The 24329-nt window shown below is 40.1% G+C and overlaps 1 protein-coding gene across 1 annotated transcript in view; it reads right to left on the reverse strand.

The window, feature by feature from the left end:
• The window catches only part of MAP9 (microtubule associated protein 9), a 177480-nt gene that overhangs the window by 99470 nt on the left and 53681 nt on the right, over positions 1-24329 (reverse strand). The window contains exon 6 of the mRNA XM_082243222.1: positions 10382-10496. Coding sequence (XP_082099348.1) covers positions 10382-10496 — 115 coding nt within the window. The remainder of the gene's footprint in view (positions 1-10381; positions 10497-24329) is intronic.

Consider the following 24329-nt stretch of genomic DNA (forward strand, 5'->3'; position numbering starts at 1 on the left):
ACAGGTACCCACTCTCATCAGCCTGTCACTGCTTTGTCGCTGGTCTGGAACCACCTGTGAATCCAGCCGAAGGAATCCTGAGATTCTTGCTGCAGGAATCTGCTGCCGACCTATATTTGCCTGTAAGAATCAGGTCTAAGGCTCCATTCACACCTGGGCGTTTTCAGCTCCAAAAACGCTCAAAAGAAACGCTTCCAAAACGCCCAACAAGTAAAACCCCATTAATTTAAATGGCCCCTGTTCACATCTGAGCGTTTTGCAAAACGCCTGTAGCTGAATAAAGTACATGAGCTTCTTTTTGGGCTGATTACCAGCGTTTTTGATAGATGTCAATGAAAAACGCCTGAAAAATCGCGGTAAAATCGCGGTAAAAATCGCGGTAAAAAACGCTACGCTCAAGTGTGAATGCAGCCTAAGGGAGATTTACCCTCTCTGTTTGTTCTGGTGACTATTGTCACAGCAAAACAAGGTAAGAGCAAATCTTTGAATGGGGACATCTTTTCCGATGACAATTTTAAAAGAGGGGAATTCCCTCACTTTGGGAAGATTTCCTCTTATTTACGGTTTCATATCTGGGACAGAAAACTAAGAAAAAATTACCCACAGGCAACAAAAAGAATAACATTTTTTTAACCCTTCTCTACCCCCTTCTGGACTGCCCCACGCAGATATACTGCAGCAGGATGGCCCTCCTGCGCGAAATCATGTATCTGCACTAATCATGGTTTTTGGTGTTACGGGTCCCCAAAAAGCGTCTCTTAGTATTCGATTTTTCTGCCGCAATGTCGCAGTCCCGCTAAAAATCGCTGATTGCCGCCATTATTAGTAAAAACAATAAAAAAAAAATTAAAATTTCATAAATATATCCCATAGTTTGTAGACGCTATAACTTTTGCACAAACCAACTGGAGAGAGTCCAGAGAAGGGCAACAAAGATAATTAGGGGAATGGAGGACATCATCTATGAGGAAAGACCACAAGCATTGAACTTATTCTCTCTGGAGAAGAAACCCTTGAGAGGGTATATGATATCAATGTACAAATACCATACTGGCGACCCTAGCATAGGGAACAAACTTTTTAGGGAAAGTGAATTTAAAAAGACCCATGGCCATTCACTAAAATGAGAAGAGAAGCGGTTTAACCTTAAATTGCGTAAAGGGTTCTTTACTGTCAGAGCGGTAAGGATGTGGAATTCTCTTCCACAAGCAGTGGTATCAGCAGGGAGAGTCAGTAGTTTCAAAAAAACTATTAGATGGGCACCTTAACGACCACAACATACAGGGATGTTGGCAGGGCCGGCGCTACCACTAGGCAAGTTAGGCAGTCGACTAGGGCTCACTGCCGCCTAGGGCTCCTGGCCGCTGGTTTCCCCTTCTTAGTCTCTCCCTCTCCCCTGTGCTGTGCAGCCACTCTGGTCTTTGTACCATACTGACAGTGATCAGATTGTATGGCTGAATTCACATCTGAATCGCATTGAACTTGCACAGGACCCTTTTTTTGTCCACAGCAGAATCGGATCGCATGGTGGCTCACACCAGTGCGATCCAATTCATGTGCGAACTGTCAGATAGCACTGCAATATGCGATCTGTTCAGGGGGTGTCGTTAACTTTGAATTGACACTCCCAGCGATTCGCATATAGCAGTGTGAACTGCCTGTGCTGCGAATGCGATGCGGGAACACGCAGTAGATTCGCAGCGTTCCCGCATTGCAATAGTGTGAACCGTCACTTAGGAGCAGCTCCGAATCACATGTGATGTTTGTCATCGCAATAGTGTGAACCGGCACTGAAGAAAAAAAAATCTAAATGATTTAGGTTTAATTAGTGAACATTTCCAAAACCAAGGGAAACACACTTGTGACAATCAAAAACCATCTCCACCCTGTGCCAGATCACAAATAAAGTAACAAATTAATGAATAAATAAATAAGCAGCCACCTAAAAAAAAAATAACAAAATCGCAATAGGATCTTCAAGCTCAAGGAACTCAAGCGGCGCTAAACACTAATCAATAAGTAGTGAATAAGTATATGATGAACAGAGGTAACCGCATAAATTCTAATATGCCACACATCCATACACACAAATATATAATCCTCAGAAAAGGTAAAAAAAATATTCCCTATAAGAAATGAAATGAATCAATACCTGGGAACAGAGTACATTTGCATCTCATATGACTGTTAAATCATGCAGATAGATGCTAGAATAACACAGCATCCCTTGGAATAAGCTACTGAGACATGGAACCAATAGTCCAATCAATCACAATGACATTAGATGACCAGTCCATATATCTGCTAATCAGAAAGTAATCCTCAGGGGGAGCCAAGGGGCGGCAAAATGAAGTTTCGCCTAGGGTGTCAAAAATCCTTGCACCGGCCCTGGATGTTGGTACTCAAGTAGGTTAACTTGGCTCCACTCACCACTCTACAAATTTTACAACATACAGGGGTGTACGATGTACTGCAAACACACACACACACACACACACACACACACACTATGTAACTAATATACACTTATTGGGATTTTTTTTTTTTTTACCAAAAATATGTAGCAGAATACATATTGGCCTAAACTGATGAATAACTTTTATTTTTAAATTTTTTTTTATTGGGTATGTTTTCATAAAGTAAAAAAATATGTTGTTTATTTTTCAAAACTGTCGGGATTTTTTTTATTTATAGCACAAAAAATAAAAAGTGCGGAGGTAATTAACCGGTTGCCGACTGCTGCACGACTATTTACTGCGGCGGTCAGCCCCGGCCAGGCAGAGTGACGTAGATCTACGTCACTTGCCTGTCACTTCCTTGTGAGCCAATAGCGGGCGAGCACGCGCCCGCCGCGGCTCGTTCACAGGGAAGTCAGTGCGTGTGACCGGCGGACCCGATGTCCGCCGGTCACTCGCCGATCGTCGGTGCAGAGGGAGAAAGTCAGGTGGCTGATGTAAACAAGCCGCCTGTCATTCTCCCCTATGTAGAAACAGTGATCATACGGTTCTACTATGTAGGACCGTTGATCACTGTTCCTACACTAGTAGCCACAGCCAATCACAGTAAAAAGCACGCCCCTAGGGACACACTTAACCCCTCCCTCCCCAATAAAGTTAACCTGTTCCCTGCCAGTGTCATTTTGCAGTAACAGAGCATATGTATAGCACTGATTACTGCAGTAATGTCACTGGTAACCCCAAAAATGTCAAAAATGTCAGTCAAGGGTCCGATCTGTCCGCCGCAGTGTCGCAGTACCGCAAAAAAAAACGCAGATCGCCGCCATTACGCGTTAAAAAAAAACACCAAAAATTACAGAAATCTTTCCCTTAGTTAGTAAACGCAATAACTTTTGCGCAAACCAATCAAAATACGCTTTTTGCAATTTTGTTTACCAAACATATGTAGCAGAAAACAAATTGGCCAAAAATGTTAAAAAAATTTTGATTTTTACATTTTTTTGGGGGGAATTTCATATAAAAAAATGTGAAAAATATTGTTATTTTTGCAAAATTTATGCTCTTTTTTTGTTTATAGCGCAAAAAGTAAAAATCGCACAGGTGATAAAATACCACCAAAAGAAAGCTCTGTTTGTGGGAAAAAAAAGGACGTCAAATTCGTTTAGGTACAGCGTCGCACGACCGCGCAATTGTCCGTTAAAGTCAGGCAGTAAAAAAAAAAAAAAAAATCGCAAAAAAACCCCTGGTCAGGAAGGGGGTAAAATCTTCCGGGGCTTAAGTGGTTAAATACCACCAAAAGAAAGCTCTATTTGTGGGGAAAAAAGGACATCAATTTTACTTGGGTACAGTGTCGCACAACTGCGCAATTGTCAGTTAAAATAACGCAGTGCCATATTTCAAAAAAATGGCCTGGTCATGAAGGGGGGTAAACCTTCCAGGGCTGAAGAGGCTACTCTATCCAAAACATAACAAAAATGTTTATCTTTAAATATACTTTAAAAAGCATATTTATAAAGAAATAAAATGATACACATATCAAACATTCATTGCTTTAAATAAAGGCCCCTAGGCGTGTCTGTGTCTGAAATGCAATTGTAGACAGCACAACAATTAAAAAATTGTTAAGGAATAAATTTAAAGATATTTATTTTCCACACAGAAAATTGGCAATTAAGCAAATGACTCTTTATATTTACAGAGCTGTTTCTATTCATAATAGGGATACTCCAAAACATGTGTGTTTTACTAGCTGTATTAGCATTTTATAGTACGAAATACAGACCACAATATGTGTGAAACATGCATCTGCAAGGCAGCTGAGCAAACTATAATTTTGACAGATGCATGCAGAGTGGTGAATGAGCAGCTGAAATGAAAAGAAGGATACTTTACAGAAGAGTGATTTAGCTGATGTTTGATTAAGATTAACTTAATACATGCCTTGATGAATACAGTTTTTATTGGAAAGTGTCAGGAAAAGTGACATTCATTTCAGTAATTCACTGTCTTTGTGAAGACTTACAATGACAATTCTCTAAGGCACAGGCACAACAGGTTCTAAACTAATCAAGTTGCTTCATCTAAAAAAGAAAGATGCTATTTTTTGACACAATTTATAATCATTATCCGCAATTATTCTACAAGAATAACACACAAGATGTTTCGTTTACTTTGCTGCATCAGAAAGTTCAGGCAGAGACAAAAAAAAAAAAAAAAAAGAAATGTACATATAAATGAATTCAATCTTCTTCAAACTCACTCAACAGCTATAAAATAAATGTCCCAATTTATGAATATTTTCAATATTCATGCCTTCATTCAGGCCCCCATTTTACTTCTGTTTATTCTACCAGTCTTGGCTGGGCAGCTTAAAGTAAAGATTTTAAAACATTTGAATAGAATAGGGTAGGGTAGGAGTAGAACCTCTGTCATAATTGTATTGCTTTTGGTGTCCCTACTAGGAAGATGCATCCTCTCTTTTTGGTCCTAGTGACCATTGCCCTTGGGACTAAAAGCAATGGAAAAATTCAAAAATGTAAGTTGTAACGAGGACATGAATTGAAGGGATATTTTTCAATGGGGATACTCGGTCTGGTGACAACTGTCTCTTTGGATTTCTTCTCATTTCCTGAGGTATGCTTAAAATAGGAAATTAGGGCAAATCTTAACAAACAACAAAAGAAAAAAAAAGCGGGGGGGGGGGGGTTTAATCATTCCCTATTTTGTTCAAAGTGAAAAAAAAAAATTTTTTATGATTTACTGTACTTTAAGGCCAATCACTAAGACAGGTATGTGAAAAACTCCCTACCTGGGACACTTTTTTTTCCCTGGGGAAGCCAAATTTTCAAGATCAGCCCCAAATACTCATGATGGGAAGACCAAGAAGCAGACTTCTTGAAGTTGATCAGCCATCTGAAACTTTGAAGAAACTGGATTATCTTTTGGATGTTTAAAAGAAACGTGGCTGAGAAATCTTTCAGCAGAAAATTTTCCAGTTAGGCTGTGACATGGATACTTTGGGATCTTAGCAGAAGCAAGCATTTTTGTAAAGACTCTTGGTGCAGAGGAGAGCTCGAATGGCAGGGCAACAAATTGAAACTGCCGTTCCCCACAGAAAAGTATAGAAAGCATTGGCGTGAAGGAAAGATGAGAAGATGTGAAGATAGGCACCTTGTCCACTGATGCCTTAAATTCCCCTGATCTGAGAAACAATGACTGATCTTGCAGACTTTGAGGACACCCATATATTAATTTAGGGATTTCAGATCCAAAATGGAATGCTTCTGTTTGGTTTGTGAATAGGTTTGAGTAAAACCCTTTGAACGTTTCCTCTGCAGGAACTAGGATTACCACTTCTTGTGGCTGAAGTTGACTTAGGGCACCCCACAAGTTAAACTGTCTTTGAGGTGAAGCTGGCAGATTAGAAAGTAGGATTCAAGTAGGGAGCAGGAATAGAATTTTTATTTTCTAGCCCCTGGAAATGACAGACTGGATCCAGGTCTGGAATGCTCTGATCCACACTGCGCAAATGCCAAAAGACAAGCCCTCACTGGAGAGAGTGAGGTTGCCCCTTCATAGTGAGGGAGGCTTCTCAGTATATTTGTAGGTTTTAGGGTCCAAGACTTACACCGAAAGGACAGATTCACCCCTGACTTATAGAAGGATGCCTGTGTGGAGTTAAGGGACCCTTTTCAGTAAAAAGAGGTAGTAGCTATTGTAATGGTAGGCTTAAGCTGTATTTTTGTGGGCAAAAGTACCTTCCCCCAGTAACTTATATGATAAATGTATCAGGGGATTCAGCAAACAGGCAATAACTATCAAAAGGCATGCATAAAATTCCCTTTCTGCAAGCAAGCTCAGCAGACCAAGCCTTCAACCACAAAAATCTGTGCATATGCACATAAAGCACTGTCATCCTAGAGAGCTAGCGAAGTAAATTCTCTGGGGCATCAACACATAACAGCAGCCCCAATGCAGAACAGGGTCCTCAAAGAAAGATTGTGTTCTATATTTATTTGCAGGACCAGAGAGAGCAAAGGTTGCTGCAGTAGGGTCTCAGGGCATCCATAACCTCTGTAGTTGGGGGGAGTTTTATCATTGCATTGGAAGGAGTATAGGCGCCATCTTTGATCATTGGCTTGAGCTTTCCTCTACCTTTGTTTCCTAAGTGCTTTATTAAAGGAGGAAATGTATGAGGAAGTGGTTGGCTGAATTGCTTACAGAAACATTAGGAGTGTGCGTTGGGATATATTAAAAGCGTTGTTTGACCTCCATTAAACACAGTGAGGTCCAACTCTTTAAGGTGAGGGCACCCCCATTCAGGCACAGCGGTGGGGTTTGTTTATTTTTTTCGAACCAGGCACTGACCGATGTCCACTGGCTATGTCTCTGGAACAGCAGCCAGCCAGGAGACCAGCAGATGTGCTTATTGTGTTTTCAGTGGAAATGGTGGACAGCAGTGCATCAGCCAGAAGCCACAGTGCAGCTATGTCACCACCCAAGCAACAACGCTGTCTAGGAAAAACCTGCCAAATGTAAAAAATTAAACGTTATAAGAACATTACCAACAGTACCCCCAATGTATCGGAAGACATTTACAGAAGTGGATAACACAATAAAATTAATAACACCCTCATGTAAAAACAGAACTCGGTTATAAATACAGGGAACACTGGTCTTACCTTATCCTTGCTGCAGGTTTCTGAAGGAGACCAAATTTTACCTGTCAAAGTAGGCATACCACCAAGGGGTCTTCAGAATCTGAATGCTACAGGAATGGACCACGGCCCTGAATCATAGCACTCTGCAGCTAATGACACTCCATGTGCCAAGGTGAGCATAGAACATAGCATCCAATGCCTGAAGCAAACATTACAGTTGGATCCCACTGCTACAGGGTCCAGTTCCCAAGATGTACATCAAGGGTAACTGATCCGGAAACTGCTAGTTAGCCCTGAGGCAATACAGTGTTGGATCTTGATAGAAATGTCAGTTGAAATAATGAAGAAAAATAAAAAGAATAGTTTAACCATTTGCCAACCGCAACACATATATATACCATGCAGTTTGCAAGCGGTTTACCAGGAATATGGCTGAAGATATCAGCCATAACCCCAGTATTGTTTTTTTCAGCTGACAGCTGGCTTTCTCTTGAAAGCATTCTGAGCAACTCATGCAAATCACACCATACAAATCAAATATATACAGTGCATTGCGAAAGTATTCGCCCCCCTTGAACTTTTCGACCCTTTGCCACATTTCCGGCTTTAAACAAAGATATAAAACTGTAATTTTTTTTGAAGAATCAACAACAAGTGGGACACAATCATGAAGTGGAACTAAATCTATTGGATATTTCAAACTTTTTTAACAAATAAAAAAACTGAAAAATTGGGCGTGTAAAATTATTCAGCCCCTTTACTTTCAGTGCAGCAAACTCTCCCCAGAAGTTCAGTGAGGATCTCTGAATGATCCAATGTTGACATAAATGACTAATGATGATAAATAGAATCCACCTGTGTGTAATTAAGTCTCCGTATAAATGCACCTGCACTGTGATAGTCTCAGAGGTCCGTTTAAAGCGCAGAGAGCATCATGAAGAACAAGGAACACACCAGGCAGGTCCGAGATACTGTTGTGGAGAAGTTTAAAGCCGGATTTGGATACAAAAAGATTTCCCAAGCTTTAAACATCCCAAGGAGCACTGTGCAAGCGATAATATTGAAAAAGTATCAGACCACTGCAAATCTACGAAGACCTGGCGGTCCCTCTAAACTTTCAGCTCATACAAGGAGAAGACTGATCAGAGATGCAGCCAAGAGGCCCATGATCACTCTGGATGAACTGCAGAGATCTACAGCTGAGGTGGGAGACTCTGTCCATAGGACAACAACCAGTCGTATACTGCACAAATCTGGCCTTTATGGAAGAGTGGCAAGAAGAAAGCCATTTCTTAAAGATATCCATAAAAAGTGTAGTTTAAAGTTTGCCACAAGCCACCTGGGAGACACACCAAACATGTGGAAGAAGGTGCTCTGGTCAGATGAATCCAAAATCAAACTTTTTGGCAACAATGCAAAACGTTATGTTTGGCGTAAAAGCAACACAGCTCATCACCCTGAACACACCATCCCCACTGTCAAACATGGTGGTGGCAGCATCATGGTTTGGGCCTGCTTTTCTTCAGCAGGGACAGGGAAGATGATTAAAATTGATGGGAAGATGGATGGAGCCAAATACAGGACCATTCTGGAAGAAAACCTGATGGAGTCTGCAAAAGACCTGAGACTGGGACGGAGATTTGTCTTCCAACAAGACAATGATCCAAAACATAAAGCAAAATCTACAATGGAATGGTTCACAAATAAACATATCCAGGTGTTAGAATGTCCAAGTCAAAGTCCAGACCTGAATCCAATCGAGAATCTGTGGAAAGAACTGAAAACTGCTGTTCACAAACGCTCTCCATCCAACCTCACTGAGCTCGAGCTGTTTTGCAAGGAGGAATGGGCAAAAATGTCAGTCTCTCGATGTGCAAAACTGATAGAAACATGCCCCAAGCGACTTACAGCTGTAATTGTAGCAAAAGGTGGCGCTACAAAGTATTAACTTAAGGGGGCTGAATAATTTTGCACGCCCAATTTTTCCGTTTTTTATTTGTTAAAAAAGTTTGAAATATCCAATAAATTTCGTTCCACTTCATGATTGTGTCCCACTTGTTGATTCTTCAAAAAAAATTACAGTTTTATATCTTTATGTTTGAAGCCTGAAATCTGGCAAAAGGTCGAAAAGTTCAAGGGGGCCGAATACTTTCGCAATGCACTGTATAGTAAATAATAGTGTGCTGTTCAAAAAATATTGAACAAAATATTCCTTCTATTAGTCCATATATCACTATGCCCAGTGAATATATCTAGTGAAAAAATTGGTGATAAACATCCAGAAAAATAAAAATGAAATAATAAAAAATAGGATAAATCACAATTGGCTATGTGAGATAAATCTTGCAGAGGTGAAGATAAAAAAAGAGACTGATGTCCATCCATATAACGATAGCTGTGTACAAAATAGCCATCATCCCAACGCCATCAGCCATGGGTGTGCCTACACACCTTAAGTTCAGTCCCACTACAGGTTTTTCTGCACCTTGCAGATCTATTGCTGTTTGCCCAGTTTATCTCCCACTGGATAGCCTCCTCTTGTAATCTGCCTTCAAATTTGACCAACCTCCACTTGCAAACGCATACTCCCAATATGTATGAACAAAATTGGTATGCTTATAGCGTATTATGCTTTTAAAAACAGGTACCTTTTAATATATTAAGGATCAATTACATAACTGCTTTTTGTAAATAGCACATAAATAAAAGCTCTGTGATTGATCGCCTCCTCACTGTTGTTTCCGCGTAACGGAGACACCGGAAGTGACGTCACTGCCTCCGCCGGATGCATTGCGTCTCTTGTCACATGGCTAGCAAGGAAGGAAACTAGTAAAAATTGGTCTGCTACAGGGTGGAATAATAAAACCTTTTGGCCATATTTTACTGTTATTTCCAATGTTAAATCCTGTGTTTTCCTACACTTTATGTCTAAGCTCTCTTTTTGAGTCACTTTTCTACTTTCAAAATCAAATAGCCTAACACATTCTTGGATATCTTGGATAAAAGATAATTAAATTTCCTTTACTTTTATGGTCTCCGTTTTCTGGAATCCATATTAGAAGCCTAGAAAGATTTTTTATTTTGTTTTATTTTATTTTTTTACTATCGAACACCAAAAGTAGGATCACCTTGATATCATTGTTCCTGCTAAGCACAAGACTACTATGCACATATCTTCCTTGTTAAGAATGCTGGCTGTTGAATTGGACAAATGTGTAATATTATTTTCTGCCACCCCCAATACAATAATTCTGATGTGCCTACCTTTAAGTACCCCCGAGGCATCTTCCTTTGTGATCGTCATGTCTTTTTGAACAGCTGTCATAGGAAGAGACTTCAGTCTTGCAGTTGGTGAGGGCGAATTTGATAGCTGAAGTCCCTGTTGAAGCATATGGTGTACATATTTAATATAGATAACATAACTGTATTATCAATGGTTTATCTAGAATGCAAGACACCTGTTGTTATAATTTCTAGAGTGCGCATGACATTAAAGGGTATCTGTAAGAAAATTAGAATTTCTTTGATTTCTCTCCTGCAGCAGCCCGCCTCCCGCTGTGTCTAAACACAGCACGAGCGCGTCGCCGAAACCCCTTCCATTCCAGTCACGTGGTACTACATGACTGGACCCAGAGGAGCCGCACTACCGCATTGCACCCAAGAACTAGACGACACAAGTTTAGGTGCAAACCGGAACACTTTATTGAGAATTCACACTGAATTTATACCAAGCAGAGTATAGAGTACTAAGAGTACTAAGAGTTCAAACAAATTATCGTAAGCAATGCAAACTTTAAACAGTAATATCATCAGTGTAACCTAATTAACCACTTCTGGACATGGGCATTTTCTGACACTTGTTATTTACAAGTAAAAATCTGTTTTTATTTTGCTAGAAAATTACTTAGAACCCCCAAAATATATATATTTTTTAGCAGACACCCTAGAGAATAAAATGGAGATCATTTCAATATTTTTTATCACACCAGCGGTCTTAAAATGGCGAATTTTTTGGAGAAAATAAAATTTGGAATAAATAAATAAGAAAACAGTAAAGTTAATCTAATGTTTTTTTCTATAATGTGAAAGATAATGTAACGCTGAGTAAATAGATACCCAAAATGTAATGCTTCAAAATTGCGCACGCTCACGGAATGGCGACAAACATTGATACTTAATAATCCCCATAGGCGCCAATTTAGAATTTTCTACAGATTACCAGTTTAGAGTTAAAGAGAAGGTCTAGGACTCAAATTATTGCTTTTGCTCTAACGATCCAGGCGATACCTCACATGTGTCATTTGAACACTGTTTACATATGTGGGCGCGACTTGCGTATGTGTTTGCTTCTGCTCGCGAGCTAGCGGGGACAGGGCACTTACATTTTTTTGTTTCCTATTTATTTTATCTTTTTTTTTTTTTACACTGTCTTTTTAAAAAAAAAAAAAAAATTGGATCACTTTATTCCTATTACAAGGAATGTAAACATCCATTGTAATAGAAATAAACATGACCTCTTTAATGTGAGATCTGGGGTAAAAAAGACCTCAGATCTCACATCTACACTAAAAAAAAAAAAAAAAAAGTCTCTTTTTTTCATTAGAGTATAGAGTCGAGTGAGGGCCATCTTGCCCTCACACATCTTCCTGCCTGAGAAGAGTGGACCGAATCGTTTTTCCCGCTACCGACAGCTCCGGTAAGCGGGAAAAATGACCGGGAAGCAGTGGGAGGGAGGGGCACCTCTCCAGTCGCCCATAAAGGTAATCGAGTGGGGGAAACAGCCACTGGGACCATCCTTATGTCAAAGCGGACCGCCCACCGTTTAAAAAAAATAAAGGGATTATGGCAGCTATCTGCTGCCATAACCCCGGTATTTAACATCAAAGTACCGACGTAAATAGGCGGTGGGCGGTCCGTAAGTGGTTAAACGTTGATCTAATTAACAATAAGCTAATCAACAGCCAGGCACCCAAACTTTGGTTAGTCAGGTAGCCCATCCCAGGCAGTGCAGCACACAAAGTACAATACACATGCTGTCTTTCAGGTGTTTGGCTTTCACTTGTGTGATCTGTCAACTGAAAAAGTCAGACAAAACTCATACAATGCTCCGACCGGCTGAAAAAGTGGAATTAATTTATCTTCATAGATTTCATGAGGGAGATTGTTGATAAATATTTCTGGAAAACTACCGAGAAGAGAGTGAATCAGTGCTCACTATCCATGATGGAGATCAAACACATACAATGTATCATTCAGAGTAAATAAATAATTGTTAAAGTTAAAAAACAAAGTCAAGTCCATACAGTCCTAGTTGGTACTGAAATTAGGGGAAAAGTTCCATAGATGAATCCTCGGGCTGGAGGAAATGTCTTGCACACAGTCACAGGCAGCTCCTCAATCAGGAAGTGGAGATTTCCTCAAACAAGACAAAAAAACAGCAATGGAGGATGCCAGGTGAAAGTAAAAATGTAAAACCAAATAAGCCTAACTAATGTATCAGTTGTGGATATTTTTTACCTGATTCATGACAAACGTTCCCATACATGTGTAATAATATCTCTGACCCACAGGTGGTTTAGTGAGCTTTGAAGTTGTGTGTAAAGATGGCTGCCCCATATCAAATTGACCATGTGGTTTTGGGGGGGGGGGGGGGAGTGCAGCCATGTCTTGCTGACATCACTCACAAAACAACCTGTGAGTGGTCAAGAGGAATGATTACATCTTGTGGGTGGTCTCTGGTCTACAGGACTATAAATAGAGTCTCTAGCATGGGGGAAAGGAGGTTCATTTTTGGAGCTGTTGAAGGAAGGCATGCAGCAAAAAACCTCCTCATTGTACTGTTCCGGATATTGAGAGCAAGGAGTGTATGTTTAAGTCTTGTTAATGTTTATGGCAACTTTTATGTGTAAGGAACGTGATGTATTTTTGATGTCCAGTAAAGTTTTGTTTTATGCTTTTTATCAAAACTGCTCTTGGTGTGTCTGTTCATTTTAAACATTCACTAGATATTTCAGTGGCTGTCCAGTATACCTTCACTATAAATTTTGTTGTTCCCACATTTGATACAATTAAAAACACTTACATCAAGGTAACTATTGAACAGCATACAGGGATAGTGGGGATGCCCATGGAGACACAATCAGATGGAAGACTGCTGGCCCACACGCTCTCGGACCTGCCGAGTCAAGATAATTCACCAGCGGCGTCTGGAGCTCACGCACACTACTGTCAGAGCTGGCACAAACTGTTGCACAGGCATGGGATGGGGTAGGCCGCAGGGTGTTTCTGAAGCCCCGCCTCCTTCATCAGGCTAACCCGATCCATGGTGAATGGAAAGAATTTAAGCTAACAGATGGTAGACCAGGAACCATTCGGAGTGGAAACTGGGCGGAGCAAGCCGCCTGGTAGGGTAATCTTACTACAGGCTAAATTTAACGAACAGCAACCAACATTGTAGCATGTATAGATGCAACCACACAAAAATAGTGGCATAATGGGCTTTAAGTTTAAACAATTATTTTCAAAAAATTTTTGGACAAAGGATAGGACTCCGATCTAGTACAGTCAGCATTTTTAGAATGTCAAGTCCCAACCAAAAATGAAAACAAATCCATAACCTCTATTTCCAGTTCTGAAGTCAAGTTCATCATTCAATACCATCATCAATATTTAAAAAGATGGAAAACATCATTCAACAGAATTGGGGTATCCTTTTACAGGACCCAAAGCTAGGCCCTATGTTGTCAGAGAGGCCTAGGGTCATCTATCAGAGAGGGGGTTTGCCAGTTTCCTTGTGATAGTAATAACATTTATTAAAACAAAAATATAAAAAAAAATTATATATATATATATATATATATATATATACATATACAGTAATACCTTGGTTTGCGAGTATAATTCGTTCCTTCGTTCCAGCAGCTTGCTTGTAATCCAAAACACTCGTATATCAAATCAAGTTTTCCCATAAGAAAGCATTGAAACTTAGATGATTCGTTCCACAAGCATTTAATGGTTTAATGGTATAAATAAAGATATGCTGTTATTATATATAAAGTACATTCCTGTACAGTAAAAGTATGCCATTTCCTCTGTTAAATAACATTATGTGTCCCTGTGTCCGTACTGTATATAACAGATGCCGATTTATACTGTATAAGAGCGTGTCTGGCACTGTGTGACTCCTCAGCCCTGCTCTGCTTCTCTCCTCCCCTCCTCCTCAGATGACATCAGCAGGAGTGATCGACCCCTCCCGCCGGGGAGAGCAGAGAGGAGGCGAGAGAGACAGAGGGACGAGGAATCATATACGGTAAGTGCAGGGAGACACTCGGAAACAGTATAAATTGGCATCTTTATATACAGTACAATCACTGGGACACATAATGGTATGTAACAGAGGGCATTAACAGAGGGGATGGCATGCTTATAGTATATAAAACTGCTCGTATATCAAGACAGTGCTCGTATATCAAATTTAAAAAAAAAAAAATGTTGCTCGTCTTTCAAAACGCTCGTAAACAAAATTACTCGCAAACCAAGGTTTTACTGTAATATATATATATATATATATATATATATATATATATATATATATATATATATATATATATATATATATATATAGTGCTTATTATAACACCAAGTGAAAGATGTAACACCAACATGTAAGAAAAAAAAAAATCAAAAACAGATTTACGGAGTTGGAAAAAGGAACAGCGCACTTATGTCAGTATGTTGTTGAATCAAATTTTGCTTTAATTACAGCCTTTAGTCTGTTGGGATTTGTCTCTACTAACTTTGCACATCTAGACTTTGCAATATGTGCCCACTCTTCTTTGCAGAACTGCTCAAGTTCTTTTATATTTGATAGCGACCATTTGTGGACCGCAGTCTTCAAGTCAATCCACAGATTTTCAGTGGAGTTTAAGTCCGGGCTCTGACTAAGCCATGCAAGGACATTCATCTTTTTCTCCTTCAACCACTGTGTGGTTATTTTTGCAGTGTGCTTTGGGTCAATTGGAAGGTAAACCTTCTTCCGAATGACAACTTTCTGGCAGAGGTCAGCAGATTTTCCTCAGGAATTTGATGCTATTTTTCCCAATCAATTTTTCTTCTATCCTGACAAGTGTTTCAGTCTCTGCTGCAGAGAAACACTCCCATAACAGATTATTACTGCCTCCATGCTTTACTGTAGGAATGGTGTTATTTGGATGGTGAGCTGTATTGGATTTCCACAAGACATATAGTTTAATGTTGAGGCAAAATAATTCAATTTTAGTCTCATCTGACCACCTTAAACGCACCTTGAAGATTCTGACCACGTGGAAAAAGGTGTTATGGTCAGATGAGACTAAAATTGTTGGCCCCAACACCAAACAATATGCCTGACGGAAATCCAATAAAGCTCATCATCGAAATAACCCCATTCCTACAGTAAAGCATGGAGGTGGTAATATCCGGTTATGGTGGTGTTTCTCTGGGGCAGGGACTGGAGCACTTGTCAGGATAGAAGAAAAATGGAAGGGGTAAAATACCATAAAATTCTTGAGGAAAACCTGCTGCCCTTCCAGAAAGTTGTCAAAGAGAAGAAGTTTTACCTTCCAACAGGACAATGACCTAAAGCACACAGCAAAAATAACCACACAGTGGTTGAAGGAGAAAAAAGTGAATGTCCTTGCATGGCTTACTCAGAGCCCAGACTTAAACCCAATTGACTTGAAGACTGCAGTCCACAAACGGTCACCATCAAATTTAACTGAACTTGAGCAGTTAAAAGAAAAGAAGAGTGGGCAAATTTTTCAAAGTCTAGATTTACAAAGTTAGTAGACACAACTTTTAACAGACTAAAGGCTCTAATCAAAGCAAAATGAGGTCCAATATAATACAATACTGACATAAGGGGGTGATCCTTTTCCAACTCAGTGATTCAGTTTTTGAATTTTTTTCTGACATGTTGGTGTTATATCTTTCACTTTGATGTTATAAGTTGCACTAATAAATACAGCTGGATAAAACAAAAAGCCTGCGGCTGTCTTCATTTCAGGCTGCAAAGCAACAAAATTTGATTATTTTAAAGAGGTTGCATAATGCATATTGAGTATCCCGACGCACACCATAGGTAGAGGAATAATTTTAGTACCATAATTTAGGTTTAACTCTGAAGTGATGAACTGTAAAGTTTTTTAATGTCTCGAATATTTACAGTACCATTTTGGGAATCATGGTTTACTGCTGTTTTGCAGAAGCACATGTGATTGGGTGGACCGATTTCCCACAAGATAGTGCCTGCATAATTTCACCATCTACATGACTTACTAGAGCCAAAAGAATTTCTTCTCTTCTAGGTAAGTAACCAGAAAGGATCAGACTCCCAATGTAAGGGGCCACTGTGCTATAGCCCACAAATGTAAGATGTTTAGTGTCCCAATGTAAGGGACCCTTCTCCACTGACCTCCAATGTAAGGGCCTCTTCTCTATTGAATGTCAATGCAAGGGGCTCAGCTCCACTGACCATCAATGTAAGGGGGCAGGTACTATCAATAAACAAAGACAATACACTTACACATCCATGTCAGGGGCACTACAATGACCATTTTACAGTGTGATATGGAGAGATTAGACTCAGAGCTGCAGATGCATTTTAGTGAGACATGAGACATATCGTTCCGAACTTGCGCCTTAAAGTGATACTAAAGCTAAAAACATTTTTTACCTTAATGCTTTCCTTACATTAAGGTAAAAAACATTTTATATTTCTCTGTCCTCCCCCTTCCCTGTGTGAAGGGAAAGAAGGAGGGGGGGATTCAGCAATGTGCATGGCTTCATCTCTTCTCCCCTCTCTTCTTCTTTAGACAGGGACTCTAACAATCAATCTGCGGCCGACAAAATGCAGGGAGAAGGAAGTGAGGGTGGGGCTAAGCTCAATAGAAGTAGGGGGTGGTGCGGCTCCATAGACAAACAGCTTGGGAACAAGCAGGCACCGTGTGCCCCCCATAGCAAGCAGCTTGCTATGGGGACAAACAAAGAAGAGGAGGAGGAGGCAAGATAATCGGCAGGGGACCTGAGATGAGGTGAGAGCAGGGGAGTATAACATGTTTGTTATTTTAATTTAAAAAAAAAAAATTAAACTTTAGTAACACTTTAAGGGCCCGATAGCCTACTTTTAATAAAACAAAAATTACAGACTTAACAAAGGTTGCCCAAGCAGGAGAATCAGCTTCTTGCAGTTGATCACCTGAAAATACTAAGGCACCTGGCTGCACTTCAGAAGCACCACTGCTCTCTCTGGTCTTCCAAACCATGGGCTCTTCAGGCTCACTCAGCCTATACTTGCAGCACCTCACTGCACGGGCCCACTCTTGGCCCCTAGATAGGGTTCTCTCAGCACCCCAGGTCCCCCCCCCCACTCGAGACCTAACAGATATCCTTTCTGGACTCTCTAGTTGCCTTAGCTCCCTCTGTCCTCTGTTGACCTGCTTAGCTGTCCTAACTCTCCCAGTCCTGCAGGTAAGGAAAGCTCGGAAACATGGAGTTTTTTCCCCCTAGTAGGTCACCTCTCCTGGCTTGAGCAAACCTCTATCTTCACACAAAGGCTCTGTCTCCAAATGGCAGCAACTGCCCTGAGCTACTCTCAGACCTGGCTTATAACCACCCTACACACCTGTACACTCACATAGGCTGCAGGAGTCTAGCAAGGTCCGGACACAGGATTGAAGGCATTCAGCTTTGAAAAATAATGGCCCATTTAGTGTGACTGGGCCCTTAGGGTCAACAGACACTTATGGCCCATTCAGTGTGAATAGGCCCTTTTCGTGTTAACAGACACTAAGGGCCTATTCACACTGAACAGACAGCTTTGGAAATAAACAGCAGCACCATGCCCAAGACAAATTGGAACATTCAAACTCAAGGCCCCAATCCAAGATTACAAAACCCAGAGTAAACCTACAACATACTCAACACATACTCCTGACCGCTGCATTTTATAGTGTGCTGTATATTTTATACTCCTGTGCAATGCATGGTCTGTGTTTCTTTTGAGGACATTAAAATTGCTTAATTTAATGACTATTAGAAATAGTTTTGTCATATATAGACAGGGTACTGCACTCTTCCTGACAAGCACCAATAAAAACTATAAATATTCCCAAAATGTATAGTAAAAAAGTGGTTGCAAAACAAACCAAGGCCAAGTAAACACTCGTCCAGCGCTCAGTTCTGGTTGGTAGGACCAGTGAAACGATTTCACAATACTGTGAGTAATAATAATAATTAAAACAATGATTAAATAAAATAAATTGAAGCAGCCGCTGTAAACTGCAAATACTAAAACAAAAAGTGTGACAGTCTTAATATATAAAATATGTAATACATATAAAACTCAATCCCACTCAGCAGCGCTAAAGCACTATTTAGTGCATTTTAACGTAATATTCCACCACAGTAATAATATATAGGGCAATATAAACCGATCAATCACCAAATATGTACACAATGATTGGATCACACAATACACTGTATAATCAATACAGTCTCTAACAAAGTGCAATTGTCCTTATTGGTAATGGTGATAGATGTTATTCTACGGTGTTCCAGTGACAATCAATAATGAGATATCCGCCACCTCACCACTTGTGCTCCCCCATCAGTAATGGGCACTCACCAAAAAACCATATGAAACCGCGCCTTAAGATAACCTCTACACTTCTCTCCTCTCCTCTGATAGTCTTAGATGCTCCTCCTCCACTGCATCATGTGAAGCACATACTGATCATTGGGACAAATAGCTCCATTCAGTTTCCAGAGATAGCCCATGGATAAAAGTCACCATCAGGGAAAAAAAAAAAGCAGGGGGCCACTAGCGTGATACCGTTTAACACTTTATTGCAAACACACACACACATGTCCCACACCCCCCTTTAGGTAATCAGCTTACATAAAATAGAACATGAACAGGCACAGCGTAAAAGAATGGCTCCAAAGTCCCTCTCACCCATTCGCATACCGCTCCACACGGCTGTAGATAGTGAGATCCGGAAATGGAGGCTAGGTCACCAGGGAGACCGTTTCGTCAACACGGACTTCTACGGAGGGCGTGGGCACGCGTGTCGGTCTCAATCTTAAATAAGATCATTGCAATCCCGGTCCGCCCCTTTGCCCTCCTACTTACAGGAAACAGGACGTATGTTTTAAACTGCTAAAAATCGTATATAAGGCATCGATACACATATATACATTGTCCTTAAGGCTTCCCAAAGTAATTTACATTTTTTTTCAAATGTGCTATATACAGTGGGTACGGAAAGTATTCAGACCCCCTTAAATTTTTCACTCTTTGTTATATTGCAGCCATTTGCTAAAATCATTTAAGTTCATTCTTCTTCCTCATGAATGTACACATAGCACCCCATACTGACAGAAAAACACAGAATTGTTGACATTGTTGCAGATTTATTAAAAAAGAAAAACTGAAATATCACATGGTCCTAAGTATTCAGACCCTTTGCTGTGACACTCATATATTTAACTCAGGTGCTTTCCATTTCTTCTGATCATCCTTGAGATGGTTCTACACCTTCATTTGAGTCCAGCTGTGTTTGATTATACTGATTGGACTTGATTAGGAAAGCCACACACCTGTCTATATAAGACCTTCCAGATCACAATGCATGTCAGAGCAAATGAGAATCATGAGGTCAAAGGAACTGCCTGAAGAGCTCAGAGACAGAATTGTGGCAAGGCACAGATCTGGCCAAGGTTACAAAAAGATTTCTGCTGCACTTAAGGTTCCTAAGAGCACAGTGGCCTCCATAATCCTCAAATGGAAGACGTTTAGGATGACCAGAACCCTTCCTAGAGCTGGCCGTCCGGCCAAACTGAGCTATCGGGGGAGAAGAGCCTAGGTGAGAGAGGTAAAGAAGAACCCAAAGATCACTGTGGCTGAGCTCCAGAGATGCAGTCAGGAGATGGGAGAAAGTTGTAGAAAGTCAACCATCACTGCAGCCCTCCACCAGTCGGGGCTTTATGGCAGAATGGCCCGACGGAAGCCTCTCCTCAGTGTAAGACACATGAAAGCCCGCATGGAGTTTGCTAAAAAAACACCTGAAGGACTCCAAGATGGTGAGAAATAAGATTCTCTGGTCTGATGACACCAAAATAGAACTTTTTGGCCTTAATTCTAAGCGGTATGTGTGGAGAAAACCAGGCACTGCTCATCACCTGTCCAATACAGTCCCAACAGTGAAGCATGGTGGTGGCAGCATCATGCTGTGGGGGTGTTTTTCAGCTGCAGGGACAGGACGACTGGTTGCAATCGAGGGAAAGATGAATGCGGCCAAGTACAGGGATATCCTGGACAAAAACCTTCTCCAGAGTGCTCTGGACCTCAGACTGGGCCGAAGGTTTACCTTCCAACAAGACAATGACCCTAAGCACACAGCTAAAATAACAAAGGAGTGGCTTCACAACAACTCCGTGACTGTTCTTGAATGGCCCAGCCAGAGCCCTGACTTAAACCCAATTGAGCATCTCTGGAGAGACCTAAAAATGGCTGTCCACCAACGTTTACCATCCAACCTGACAGAACTGGAGAGGATCTGCAAGGAGGAATGGCAGAGGATCCCCAAATCCAGGTGTGAAAGACTTGTTGCATCTTTCCCAATAAGACTCCTGGCTGTATTAGATCAAAAGGGGGCTTCTACTAAATACTGAGCAAAGGGTCTGAATACTTAGGACCATGTGATATTTCAGTTTTTCTTTTTTAATAAATCTGCAACAATGTCAACAATTCTGTGTTTTTCTGTCAGTATGGGGTGCTATGTGTACATTCATGAGGAAGAAGAATGAACTTAAATGATTTTAGCAAATGGCTGCAATATAACAAAGAGTGAAAAATTTAAGGGGGTCTGAATACTTTCCGTACCCACTGTATACACACAAATGTGCTATATATACACATATATTAACCACTTTAAGACCGGAGGATTTTCCTGCTTAATGACCAAGCCACTTTTTTCAACTTGGCACTGCGCGACTTTACCTGACAATTACGTTGTTATGCAATGCTGTACCAAAACGAAATTTACGTCCTTTTTTCCCACAAACTGAGCTTTCTTTTGATGGTATTTGTTCACCTCTGCGCTTTTCATTTTTTGCGATATTAATAAAAAAAACAGCGAACATTTTGCGAAAAATTTATATTTTCTACCTTGACAGTTAAAAAATTTCCAATATATTAAATGTTTGTCATATATTTAGGCCAGAATGTATTTAGCTACATGTCTTTGACAAAAAAATTCTCAATGAGCGTATTTTTAACCACTTTAAGACCGGAAGATTTTACCCCATTCCTGACCAGGCCATATTTTGTGATTCGGCACTGCGTTACTTTAACGGAAAATTGCACGGTCATGCAACGCTGTACCCAAATTACATTTATGTCCTTCCCCCCCCCCCCCCCACAAATAGAGCTTTCTTTTGGTGGTATTTGATCTGTTTTGAAGAAAAAAAAAATATTTTTCACATTCTGATATATAACATTCCCCAAAAAAATGTACAAATCAAAATTTTTTAACATTTTAGGACAATTTGTTTTCTGCTACATATTTTTGGTAAAAAAAAAATCACAATAAGCGTATTTTGATTGGTTTGTGCAAAAGTTATCGCGTTTACTAACTACGGGAAAGATTTGTAATTGTTATTGTTTATTTTTTACTAGTAATGGCGGTGATCTGCGATTTTTTGCAGGACCGCGACATTGCAGAGGACAGATCAGACCCCTAACTGACATTTTTGACACTTTTGGGGGGACCAGTGACATTACTACAGTAATTAGTGCTATAAATATGCACTGTTACTGTAATATGACACTGGCAGGGAAGGGGTTAACACTGTTGGTGATCAAGGGGTTAAATGTGTGCCTCATGCTTACTGACGTGTGTGGGGGGAGGGGGTTGTGTGACACAGACACAGATCGCAGGTTCAGCTATGCTAAATCCTGTGATCTGTCCCTGCCTGTCACAGAGGAGATCCGCCTGCTTTGTTTACACAAACGGGTGGATTTCCTCAGTCTTTCCCGGACGATCGGGGAAGAGAGGCGGTGATCACCGCCTCTCCTCCCCTGGCCCGACTCCCGCTGTGTCTAAACACAGTGCTCTGCCGAGAGAGGGAGGTATCTGGCGACGTAGGTCTACGTCGCCAGACCCAGGGCTGCCACCTTGCTGCAGTAGCAGGAATGTGAGCAGTGGTAAAGTGGTTAAGCTAATTACCCTAAGACAAAAGGATCCGGATTGTTCATCTAGTTCTAGGGTGACATCTACAGGCCAAACAAAATATGTCTGATCTGTGAGACCCAAAGTGAATTCAATTATAAATGATCCTAACAATTAATAATACAGCATAACCATTAAATTAATAATACAGCATAACCATTAAATAAAAATAAATTAAAAAAAAATAAATTTAAAATAAAATTAATTACAATTAAAAACTCTTATTAAAATTAATCACTCACATTCAAAAGGAGTGCATATTAATATGCCAATATAACCATATTCACAGACAATGCTGGAGATAATTTCAAAAATCTTTTTATGCACAGACAGACATGTGCTTGTGTCATATCCATACATGTCAACACAAGAATCTATTACAATGTTGCAAATGATGTTAACATGCAGAGATGCACCTATATGGACAAAGAAAAAAACTAACAAAAATGTATCAATAATGCCAATATTAGGAGAACACTATCATAATGCTGCTCAAATGCCACAGGTCTCATACACAGATAGATTGAATCTAATAATTGCTTAAAAACAATTAAGATCAAAATCTATGTTGAGTCCCATTGGGCGTGAGCGCATAGTCATATAGATCCACTGGGTCTCTTTTTTCGATAGATCCCTGACTCTATTGGATCCTCTCCAGGAAGAAGGCATTTTCTCAATGCCCCAAAACTTCAACTCTGAAGGGTCACTCCCATGTTTTTCCCTGAAATGTAGGGGAACACTATGCTCTTTGAATCCAATCGTGATTTTATAAATGTGTTCTGATATGCGTTTGCACAGAGTTCTTTTAGTGCGGCCTATATAAATTAAGCCGCATGGACATTCCAGTCCATAAACGACATGTGTGGATGCACTCGATATAAATTATTTAATCTTGAACATTTTCCCATTGGCATTCGACGTAAATGAAGTTAATCCTCTAAAGTGGGTATTCACCTGACGGCAGGCCTGGCATCTCTTACAGGAGAAAAAAACAGTTCTGTTCCAAAACAGTTTTGGTATCTTCGGTGGGTCCAAAACTTTTCTTATTATTTTGTCCCCAATGGTGGGTACTTTTCTATATATAGAGACAGGGCTCTCAGGTAAAACATCTCCCAGAACCCTGTCCATCTTTAAAACATTCCAATGTTTTGAAATCAGATCTTCAATTTGTTTATACTGGACATTATAGTCCGTTATGAAACCCCACTGAGGTTTTTCATTTTTCACTCTATTAGTCAAACATGTATCCTGAGATATCAAACGGACTTCATCTATCGTCTGATCAATAGAGGATGATTTATATCCTTTTCAACAAATTATTCTTTATAATCTCCGACTGATGAACAAAATCTTGATCTGTGGTACAATTACGACGGATTCTCAACATCGGCTTCTTTGGGATACAGTAAACCCCCGCTCCATCGTGGTTCAGTTTTTGCGGTCCCGGTATATTGCGTTTGTTTTTTGGAATGTTAATTTAATAATTAAATCATTAAAAATGAAATATTTTTGTGTTTTCCATATCTCTTGCTATGTCTCTCAGTATCTTTTATGTGTTTAAATGAGTTTCTATTGTTTTAAAAGTGTGTTTAAAGACCTTAAAATGCTTTTACACGTACAGTGACAGTAAAAAAAAACATGCCTACAATGCATTTTAATAGGGTTTCTCTATTTCGCGGATTTTCACTTTTCGCGTCTGGGTCCGGAACGTAACCCCCGCAATGGAGGGGGGTTTACAGTATTTCTTAACCAGTTCGGGTGATGACCACTCTGTATAGGCAGGTATCCGTTCCGATCCGTTGGCTTGAAATATGCTTTTGTTGTATATGCGATTCTGTATGTTAATATTTACATCTAAATAATTCACCGACTCCTTACTCCAAGAAAAGTCCAAACGGATGTTCTTCTGAGTAGAATTCAATTTATTTGTAAAATCTTGTAAA

This window comes from Pelophylax lessonae (assembly GCF_965119305.1).
Source record: "Pelophylax lessonae genome assembly, chromosome: 1".
Taxonomy (NCBI): Eukaryota; Metazoa; Chordata; class Amphibia; order Anura; family Ranidae; genus Pelophylax; species Pelophylax lessonae.